General features: G+C 36.6%; 1 protein-coding gene across 4 annotated transcripts in view; it reads right to left on the bottom strand.

Moving 5' to 3' along the window:
- Positions 1-5,244: 5,244 nt before the first annotated feature.
- LOC149679538 (uncharacterized) overlaps positions 5,245-11,344 on the bottom strand; it is a 32,581-nt gene continuing 26,481 nt past the window's right edge. Inside the window, exons 1-11 of one of the 4 annotated variants that reach the window (XM_089835732.1) lie at positions 9,563-10,038; positions 9,450-9,471; positions 9,109-9,367; positions 9,001-9,040; positions 8,851-8,927; positions 8,182-8,254; positions 7,946-8,110; positions 7,710-7,878; positions 6,834-7,051; positions 6,452-6,771; positions 5,245-6,388 (exon numbers count right to left, since the gene is read on the bottom strand). In XM_089835732.1, coding sequence (XP_089691858.1) covers positions 6,175-6,388; positions 6,452-6,771; positions 6,834-7,051; positions 7,710-7,878; positions 7,946-8,110; positions 8,182-8,254; positions 8,851-8,927; positions 9,001-9,040; positions 9,109-9,161 — 1,329 coding nt within the window. In that variant the 5' untranslated portion in view covers positions 9,162-9,367; positions 9,450-9,471; positions 9,563-10,038 and the 3' untranslated portion in view covers positions 5,245-6,174. Of the gene's footprint in view, positions 6,389-6,451; positions 6,772-6,833; positions 7,052-7,709; positions 7,879-7,945; positions 8,111-8,181; positions 8,255-8,850; positions 8,928-9,000; positions 9,041-9,108; positions 10,039-11,344 lie in introns of those variants that run through there. The other 3 variants (XM_089835734.1, XM_089835731.1, XM_089835733.1) reach the window with 3 other exon arrangements.

The raw sequence follows: 11,344 nt of genomic DNA, 5'->3' as shown, positions 1-11,344 counted from the left end.
ATCTTCCAAAATCACCGATAAATATTGCGCCAATTCGGCCGTGTATAAAAATGCCAATAGAAGTGTTATCACAATGAAGAGTCTTAACGCGAGAAGACTCGGTATTTCCAATGAATAAAAGAACAAAGCGCTAGTTGTCTCCATTAATGGCGTGACGTTCAGGTTTAAGTCGAGATATAGAGTAAGAACATTCGTGAAATTTAATTTTGGATTGTGACCATTCGCTATTGCGGGCTCGAACACTAGATGTACGGCTAAAACAACAACGTTGAACACTACAGCCACGATAGCACACCAAATAATATTTTTATTAATGCGGGTCGCCCTTTGGGTAGAAACATTATTGAAACGAGAAAAACGAAGAATAATTTTCCGAATTTCTTTGCGTTTGTGCACGATGATGTATATCGAAGTCAAATAACCAATTATTGAGAGCATTTTCACATACAAGACGTGACGATCTTTGGGATAGTAATATAAACAAGCTAACCTCACCACTAAAAAGTACTTCGAAATGAACACCGATGACCAGAAATAAATATTAATAAATAATGGGGTGTTTGAACCAAGTACGGGTAGACGCGAAGATACGTAATCTTCCTCGGTTAAATTTTTAATTTTACTAGATGAAAATTTGCGAATTGATGCACCCATGACTAGAATTTCTTCCTGTGCTTGATCGTCTTTCAGTTAATGACCGAGAAAAACTTTCTGAGTATGGTGAAAACGTAAAATATTTATTTAATACAACATAAACTGTTTACAAGAAAAATATTGCGGGAATAAATTTAACCACACCCTTCATGTACTAACAATAACATAATAAAATTCAAGAGGTGATCTGTTATAATGTCACTTGACACATTTGTAATTGCTAATAGCAAAAGTGAGATGAGACCAGAAATACTGAGCTAACCAAATTCTTCACTCGGTCAAAGAGGGTAGAAAGAGGGGGAGTAGAAGCTAGCGGCTTTGGCAAGGCATTTTGGGTGTTCTCGCTTTTCTTTTTTATTTATTTGTTATATTTTCCTCCTAATATCCGGTTCACCGTATTTCAACCAATAAGAGGGCGGAGATAGAGGCGCGCGCACACCGGAAGCTTAGAGGTAAACTTTCAAAGCGAGAAAACTCCAGCCAAGCCTTCTACTCCCCCTCTTTCTACCCTCTTTGACTCGGCGAAAGTGAATATTCTTGATAACACAAGAACGGTTGGCAATCTAGTAGCGGTTTCTGAATTTTCCCCCCAAAATGTGAGACGCTCGCGGTGGTAGGCGGCCGAACTAGATTCAAGCACCCGCGTCTGTGTTCCGCGGCTTTAGGTTGAGGGGAAGGGGGTAGGAAATGTTTCTGGAACTCGACCAATTTTTTTCTCTATAGTGTAGGCGCGTGGGAAGCGGCATAAATTCCTCAAATTTGTTCACTAGTGCCAGGATTTTACTATCAATGCTAGAGCCCTTCACTTCTAGTCTCATCTCACCATAAAGTTATGATCTACCAATAAGTATCTACAAAAGTAATATAAGAAACCGTTTCTTATATTACTTCTGGTATCTATTAATTCTATTGATTCCTCTCACAAAAACTGGCTTTAAATTATATGAGGTAAAAATGCCGTGAAAGCTTTCCCTTAGTGTACTATTTAACCCTTGCGGTTAGGCAGGGTCTTGGGGTTGATTTTGCCAACGGTATACTTGAGGTCACAAAATTGGTTTTAAGTCGATGGGCGTATTTACGCTTCCAGAGCTCTTCGTGATCGATTCTTTGTATAATTTGTATATTTCATCCATGAAGTCTATTGGGACAGTTTTATTCTTGTGAAGCGATTCTTTGTCATAAGCCAATTTGGTTTTGATATTGATATTATTATTGTCGGTATCTTTGATTGTTACCAATTTTGTTTTGTTTTAATTTTTTCTTGGACCTGTGAACCACTGACGGGTTTCTCCCTGACTTAAAAGGATTATTTAGGTCATTAAACATCCATTCATACATTCATTCTTAGTACAAAACAAGAGAATTGAATATAAAACACTCCGGAAGGTTTTGTTTGGTAAATTTCTCCCTTACAATCGTCTAAACAAGACCATTGCTGCTTAAAATCATTGATAAGAATAGGCTAATACATTTTTATACGTTAATTTTGCTTGGCCAATTATTTCATGTTTTACATGGTCTAATTTTCTAATAATCTAGTTTTTAACACGAGTTCTTACAAAAACGAAAACCTGTGCGTCATCGAACAACACGAGTTCTTTTATGAACAGATGTTAGTTGTTGGTTGATCAAACACGGGTTCTCTATTGAACAACTGAACGTGCGCCTTAGAACTAAGAGCATTTCCTTTTTAAACACTTGTTTCGAGTTCAGTTTTTAATTCTCGTTTAGTGTTCTGTTTTGAATACTCGTTTAGTGTTCTGCGAGGGGGAAACCACTAAGAAAATTTTGTACACCTGATTTCAGATTTCAAATGACTTCAATTGAACTATCATAGACTTCATTTGACTTCAAAGACTTCACTAACTGTATTTGATTTCGGATGACTTCAATAAAATTTATAAAGACTTCAAGTGACTTCAATATAATTTATAAAGACTTCAAGTGACTTCAATACAATTTATAAAGACTTCAAGTGACTTCAATACAATTTATAAAGACTTCAAGTGACTTCAATATAATTTATAGACTTCAAGTGACTTCATTACATTTTATAGACTTCAAGTGACTTCAATAGAATTTGTAAAGACTTCTAGTGACTTCAACATAATTTAAAGACTTCAAGTGACTTCAATAGAATTTATAGACTAGAGCCGATTTCTATTTTTTTCTCAAGACTTCATTAAATTGTAATAATTAAAAATATCTATGTACTTCGCTATTAAGTACTAAGGTGCAGCGCAACCGAAAGCAATATATCTATGCAGAATTATTTGGCGCAGATACAAGCCCGGATAGTATACTGATCCATTTGATCGTCGCTTATGTCTCAAGAATTCTGCGACGTTTCACGCGGTAAACTATGATCACGTGATCGGCATAGATATGTTAAAAGGGTAGATAGATACACAATTCTTAGACCTTTTCACACTTATGGCCGCGCATGAGCAGTTGCAAGTTTGTTGCCACGAGTTTTACACTTCTATGGAGTTAACGTGTAAAATAAACTACGATGGACGTGTTTTAAAACGTTTTGTAATTTAATACTAAAATAAAATGCCTAGTATTCAAACCGAGAGAGTAAAATTAAAACCATGTTAAGAAATAAACAGTGTTTAAGTTCTAATGGGGACGGTGCAAAGATAATAGTTGGTTAAAACTCACTAAGCCTCGGCGATCGTATGGGATAATCGCTTCATCGGCGGACATCGCCGATGCCGTGCCGTGCCCGGCCCCGAAAGCGCCGCGAATAACACGCTCGTAAGCCTTAGCGCCCAATTTGGTCTCTAGAATTACTAGAATATTATAAACTACCCCAATTTTACGTCTATCAATTGAATTCGATAAAATTTCACCTAGGAAGTTCAATTTATACTTTTACAACCATTAATACAACACTGTTTTATAAGAATAAACTCGAATGCCTAACTAGTAAGGTAAAAGCAATGGTTACATAAATACGACTGGCAACAAACATCGTTTCTGCGCTTGCTCACCTCTCGAGAATTTTACCCCCTTTTCACCCTCGCTCTAAGTGTGAAAAGGTCTATTCAGTAGTTTTTGCAAGGGGTCGGTCATTCATGAAATTCCGTACGCTACCCGCGAAATCCAACTTAAGAAATCTCACAAAAAATCCGAAATCAATAACGAAATAACAAAACAGTAAAGAAATCACAAAATCAGTAGAGAAATCACAAAATCAGTAAAGATACCACAAAATCAACAAAGAAATCACAAAATCAGTAACGAAATCGCGAAATCCATTAGAAAATTCACGAAATCCAAGCTCAAAAGAAATCACAAAATCCAACGAAATCAATTGAAATATCCCAAAATCTGCCGAAATCATGGAAAAAATCCGAGGAAATCACGGGGAAAATTGCAAAATCCGTTGCATTTTATCGAACTTTGAAATCAAACAAAATCCGACGAAATCAATGGAAATCCGACGAAATCAAACGAAATCCGAAGAAATCAAATTGGATTTCGAAATCCCGTACACTTTTTCCAAAACGTTTGACCCCTCAGGTTTTTGAAACTGATTATCGTCTGATTCATACTCGAATTCATAGTTCAGAGAACTAGAAGACACAATTTTTAAATTGGCTGCTTGTATGCTGTATTTTGAAGGTTCCCAATTTAGTTAAATAGTAGTTTAAATTAAGCCAATTAAACTTCGCCACAAACAAAAATATATAGATTTTACGAATATTCTTTGAAAACGGAATGATTAGCAGACGACAATAAGTCCAAAAAGGAAAAAATTCTGGGGAAGAGTGTCTGGCACAAGAGTCTGGTAGCATTGCACCTCCGAAAACGGCTGAAAATTGAGGGATCAAGACCAGGGCCCCCCCTGTTTGACTGGAAAATTTATAGGACATTGTCCACTGTAGTGTGGAGAAATAGTATCACATCTCCATAGTCAAACTATCAAAACTTCCAAAATTTTATTGGTCAAACTGTCCAGTGACCCCCTTAGTTTTTAACAAAATTATGGCACATTTTAAAATTCCAGTGTCCTATGCTTATTTCCGGCCCTGATCAAGACTATTGAAAATAAAATTTGAAGAAAAGGAAATTTCCACTTATGAAAGACGGAATTTCAATAGACTTCAAGGGATTTTTCTAGCACTTCATTTGACTTCAAGAGATTTCCAACGGACTTCGTATGACTTCTAAGAGACTTCAAGAGATTTCCGAGAGACTTCAAGAGATTTCCAAGAGACTTCAAGAGATTTCCAAGAGACTTCAAGAGATTTCCAAGAGACTTCAAGAGATTTCAAAGGGACTTCGTATGACTTCAGAGAAACTTCAAGAGATTTCAAAGGGATTTCGTATGACTTCAAGAGACTTCCGAGAGACTTCGAATGACTTCAAGCGATTTCCAAGGGACTTCGCATGACTTCAAGGGATTCTCTAGGGACTTCCTAAGACTTCCGAGATTTCAACTAAACTTTGCGATTTATAGAGACTTCAAAAACAATTTATGGACTTCAATTGTGATTTCAAAAATTTTGTACACCTGATTTCACAAGTGGTTTCCCCCTCGGTGTTCTGTTTTGAATACTCGTTTAGTGTTCTGTTTTGAATACTCGTTAAGTGTTCTGTTTTGAATACTCGTTAAGTGTTCTGTTTTGAATACTCGTTAAGTGTTCTGTTTTGAATACTCGTTAAGTGTTCTGTTTTGAATACTCGTTCAGTGTTCTGTTTTGAATACTCGTTCAGTGTACTGTTTTGAATACTCGTTTAGTGTTCTGTTTTGAATACTCGTTTAGTGTTCTGTTTTGAATACTCGTTTAGTGTTCTGTTTTGAATACTCGTTTAGTGTTCTGTTTTGAATACTCGTTTAGTGTTCTGTTTTGAATACTGGTTTAGTGTTCTGCTTTGAATACTGGTTTAGTGTTCTGCTCTGAATACTCGTTTAGTGTTCTGTTTTGAATACTCGTTTAGTGTTCTGTTTTGAATACTCGTTTAGTGTTCTGTTTTGAATACTCGTTTCGTGTTCTGTTTTGAATACGCTTTTAGTGTTCTGTTTTGAATACTCGTTTAGTGTTCTGTTTTGAATACTCTATTAGTGTTCTGTTTTGAATACTCTTTTAGTGTTCTGTTTTCAATACTCGTTTAGTGTTCTGTTTTGGTATACTCGTTTAGTGTTCTGTTTTGGTATACTCGTTTAGTGTTCTGTTTTGGTATACTCGTTTAGTGTTCTGTTTTGGTATACTCGTTTAGTGTTCTGTATTAAACGGGGACACTCTAATGAACGCCACTTTGTTCTGTATTAAACGGGGACACTCTAATGAACGCCACTTTGTTCTGTATTAAACGGGGACACTCTAATGAACGCCACTTTGTTCTGTATTAAACGGGGATACTCTAATGAACGCCACTTTGTTCAGTATTAAACGGGGATACTCTAATGAACGCCACTTTGTTCTGTATTAAACGGGGATACTCTAATGAACGCCACTTTGTTCTATATAGAACATAGCTTTTTAACAGTGCAAATGAAATTTACAGCGTTTAGACAATTCGGCCGTAGAATACTCTTTCTGTTATCGCCACGGCTACTGTTCCTGCCAGCAGTATGAAAAGCAAATAGAAAGGAACGAAGACGCTACTGAGATCCAGGGCTTCAGTGCTTTTCAACGGTTTGTTCCACTTTATACGCTCGACGGAGTAATGTAAACTAAAATCTAGATACATCCAAAGTTGCGTTTCGAACACTGGTACTAGACTGTCATAAAACAGTGTCAGTCTAAAAACCGGTGAATCATTTTACGATAAAATTCTTGCTGACCTTAATTGGATGTTTTCGTGCACTTGCGGTGTGCTTCTCAACCAAGAGGTGTTGAAAATGGTGTGTATGTAGTCGAAGGCAAGTACGTGCTGCGAAAAGTAAAGTCCCCCATTTTCCGCCAAGAAATCCATACACTCGGTATCAGATGTCAAGAATTCTCCCATTACCCAAGTCAGAAAAATGTCCTCTGATATTAGAGCTTTTTCCCCGTGAAGTATAGGAAGGTATCCATCAAGATTGTAAAAATCCAGACTACTACAGAAAATATTCTCCTTATCGAGTGCGTCTAGCCATTTCTTAACTACTGGATCCTCGGCAGCCTACAGATAAGCAACAAAGACGTCAGAGAAATAGAGTATTTGTTCCGGAAATATAAATTTACCAAATTTTTCAGATAGTCGAAAGCTCCGCTTTCTTTGGTCATAATAGGTGGAATTCCCGATTTGATCAAGTCCGATAGGGTGTCGATGTAATTGTAGCTTTCCGTCGTGAACTCCGTCCGCAAGAAGCAACCGAAGAAGAACAGAATGAAAGTCACTCCGATCAGCCAAGACGATACGATTAGACGACGCGTAGTGTTGGGCAAAATGGCGGGAATCGCTAAGGAACACAGTTTTGTCTGCTTAAAGCATGTTTTTACTTGGCGTAAATCATGACTTTTCGCCCGACGTCAACCGAAAAAAATACATAGTTACGCTGGACCATAATTACGTTCAGCATAGCTTTCTATTTTATTCGGCCGTGTTCAACGATAACGCTCTGCGCGAGCCAATCAGAAATAAGCTTGAGTCGTGACGTCATTTTCGACCACGCGTGTTCGCTAGATGACGGTCGCGGTCCGCCATGTTTCTATTTATTTAGGCCCTAATCGAGTCAGTTACTAGTACAAATCCCTGACAATGCCGACGTTCAATGCTGAAAGTTTTACTGAAGAGGGACATAAAGATTACAAAGACCAGATAAAGAAAGACAATAGATGTGCTGCAATTAGTGCTATGTTCAGTTTATCTGCTAAGCCTTGGTTACATTATTTGCGGGAAACACGCTAAGTGAAAACACTGTAACGCTGGGCGACAACGTAAAAACAAATCTGACGTTAGTCGTCCAGCTGCAAAGTAGTTTTTTTCGGTCAAGTGAAAACCATGCTTAAAGCACTAAAAATCGTTGGAAACTGAGGAATGACAATCTTCAATTCGGAGTAATCTCATGATGCTAAGGCGAATTCTTTTCAAAAATAAGCATCCACTTAATTGCTTACGTTCGGTGCACAATAGCGACGCATTCTTCCAGACGTTTTTCAGGGTTTCTTTGGACAGATTCTTGACAATTTTCTTGGTGGGCAACGATTTGTATTTGTTCGTAACGATGGAGTGAATGACGAGCAAAAGTGACAGAAAGATCAAGGTTATAACTATTAAAATCACCACCTAATTGATCCAAGAATTTAATTTAGTGAACTCTTTTGGGAGTGGATTGTAATTTTTCGGAATTTACTGGAGTGTCCATATTTAAGAAGGACATGGAAGTTGACATGATTTTCTTCGGAGCGGCGGACACGATAATTATTCTGGCCGTATTGAAGACCGGAGACGGACTGAAACGTTCCTGTTGACCATTGAAAAACGAGCGTGGCATGGTCATCATGATAATATTAGCTTTCTGAAACCGGAGTTAGGGTGTTAAAATCTTTGCTTCTGTAGACTGAAGTGTCAGAATTCACTTTCACTTACGTTTAAAAAATTTGGTTCAGTAATTATTTTAGAACTATTAGTATAGTCCACTATATGCCCTTCGTAAATTGACCTAAAATCATCCATTATATTATCCTCCATTAGTTAGTTTATATTCGTATGTGAGAAATGGTAATTGTACGAATATATGCACATTATAAACTTATGGAATTAAAGGACAAGGTCGGGTAGTACAGCATTATACCAGCCTGTGAAAATTCAACCAATCCCGTAGGGGTAAGTTGTTCGTTTTAGCAGACGCCACTACGTCAATGGTGGTACAGTAGCCCTCGTTTTTAAGACTAACTAAATGCTAATTACTTGGTAATAAGAGATAATTTTTTAATATTTTTTCTTTATATTTAGAAAAAGGCCGTTCTTTTAAGGTATAATGGTATGTACATTAACTTTTCCCTTAGTCAATGTATTTTGTAAATTTCGCGAATAGTAGATTGATTTTTGATTAATAAATGGCATAAAAAAATTTCAAATAAGGGCCAGTTTTATGCGTCCCGATTTAAACAAGTTCAAATAGACGAAAAATGTATGAATTTTATAATAATCTCAATGTAACATTTTGACCGAACAAGCAAGGACTAGCGTATGAAGACACTTCTTTCTCGTTTAACCGAATTAATCGAATCTAATTCCAACTATTTTGAAATTTACTTCATGTTGAGGGATCGTTTTAAATAATCCTCCATGGCTTTGTACCATACGACGTAGCCCTCCAAGTGCCACGTTTCCTAACAAGAAACATTTTGAGTTTATATGATAATAAGAACTGCGTGACTCGAGAATTAATAATGATAAACTCACCTCAATTGTCGATACGTTAATCCGAGTCTCTTGGGTGTACCTATATTAATTATTTAATTTTGAAGTCCACTTAATTCGACATTTGTAAATTGAAAATACAAATTCTACCTGTATTTAAAATATCGATCATTTCCCAGAAATTCCATTTCATTCAGCGCCATTTTGGGGCTACTTAAATCCTAATACGAAACCGGAGTACCAACCTTCGTCTATAATTGTTAATTTTACAGAAACCTTTGTACTATCCTTTTAGTACAGTTTTGGTTTTGGCATCAGGTATTTGATTTCTAGATTAAGGCATTGAGTCGACAACACGACTTTGACTTCTTTTGTTGTTAACCACTCTCTCCCGCGCATAAAACTGTTGCTATGGTAATTGAAAACATAACAGAATAATTAGGAGAAATCATGAAGCTTGACCCAATATAGAAGTTAAATTTCGTGGTTACTTTTTTCCGCGCTTCAGAGAAGCTGGTTAATAAATAAACCAAGATTAGAATTAAGAGTTGGAAGTATGAAAGTTTAATATAGACGAGAACTTTTTTTCTATTAGAATATATACCCATTCTAAGATTGGATTCCATTATAAACAGGTTCACGTTATGGAAAGGACAATACGGTTGGTCGGTTTATAGGGTAATGGTTTGGGCTAGAGTTAATTATTAGTCAGTTTGAAACTTTACTTATGAGGAAACGTTCTCATGGTTTTCACTGGTTAAAGGGGCTGTTCGGAACGTGGGACAAACGACGATCTTCCATTATTTTGAAGCGTCAGCACGTGATCGGGTTCTTGAAAGTTTTGTCACTCTCGTCTGCTCTAGCAGATCTACTCAAACCTTGTCTATTAAACAAATGTAAACTCACCTCATATATTCTTGAACTGAATGAATCTTCAAATAATATTAGTAAACTTTTAGTCTTGGTCTTGTCTATTAATAAAATTAAATTATGATCTTTAGGAACTCATCTCATTTTTGAACCTTAAACTGAATGTTCTTAACGACCGTTAACAATTCGAACAAGAACAATACAGCATGCTTTCGAAAACTATCTCTCTTTCGTCTCTGCTTTCGAGATAATAAGATAGGTGGCGCCATATCGCTATTTGTTTTTCGTTTGACGCCCCAAAATAGTAGGTGGAGAAGAGGGGATGGGTTAAAATTTCGGAACAACTAGAAAACATTCCCTTACTATAGAGATCTGTGTGTGCGTTTTATCCTTATATATTTTAAATAATCCTTGGTTTGACCTGCCGTGTTGATGTTGTTGTTGTTGGCATTGGCGTAGTAAAAGAGAACCGACTTCGTCATAGAAGGGAATGTGAAAGGGAAATAATTGTGGTGAGGTGATGTGATGTATTCTATTATTTAAAAGGAAGAGCATTATATGATAGTGAGGTTAAGCTATATACTCTCACTTTAAAATTCCTCTCACCCGTCGACAACACCATTTCATGCTTTCAACACCGCTCCCCTATTTTAACATTGAAAGAAATCGAGGGAAATTTTAAAAGCAAAAGTTAGTATTTACTGACTTTATTTTTAGAATGGTCTTAAGGCACCGGGATATTACATTTATTGGGGTTTTTTCTGTATTCTATACAGACGTACACTTGCTTTGATCATTGAGGTTAAAAAGGAGCGCAGTAACAGACACACACACAGACAAGCCCAGTGTAATACCTCTCCGTGACGTCATCATTACTAGCAGAGGTTAAAAGTTTGCCTGAATTTTTGTATTCAATAGACGTATGCTTGTTTTGATCATTGACTTAAAAAGGTGCTTTTATTTATTTTATCCCCATATTAAGTTCACAATCAAGTGAAAATTTTGAATCACAATAATATAATAGAAGTATAATTATTTCCTATATAGATTAGCTAGTATTTCTATGTGTATGTATTTTCAAGGAAAACAATCTTATTGTATTTTTGAAAAATTTCGTGACATATGAAATTTACACCGTTTAGGCAATTCGGCCGTAGAATACTCTTTCTGTTATTGCCACGGCTACTGTTCCTGACAACAGTATGAAAATCAGGTAGAAAGGAACGAAGACGCTACTCAGGTCCAAGGCTTCAATGCTTTTCAACGGTCTATTCCACTTGATACGTTCGACGGAGTAATGTAAATTAAAATCCAGATACATCCAAACTTGCGTTTCGAACACTGGTACTAGACTGTCATAAAACAGTGTCAGTCTTAAAAACGGTGTACCATTTTACGATAAAATTCGTGCTGACCTTAATTGGTTGTTTTCATGCACTTGCGGTGTGCTTCTCAACCAAGAGGTGTTGAAAACGGTGTGTAAGTAGTCGAAGGCAAGTACGTGCTGCGAAAAGTA

The sequence above is a fragment of the Phalangium opilio genome, unplaced genomic scaffold (assembly GCF_054372755.1).
Source record: "Phalangium opilio isolate 3A_F unplaced genomic scaffold, DU_Popi_V2 ptg000041l_1, whole genome shotgun sequence".
Taxonomy (NCBI): domain Eukaryota; kingdom Metazoa; phylum Arthropoda; class Arachnida; order Opiliones; family Phalangiidae; genus Phalangium; species Phalangium opilio.
The sequence above is the reverse complement of the archived record's forward strand: the minus strand, read 5'-3'. Positions and strand labels throughout refer to the sequence as shown.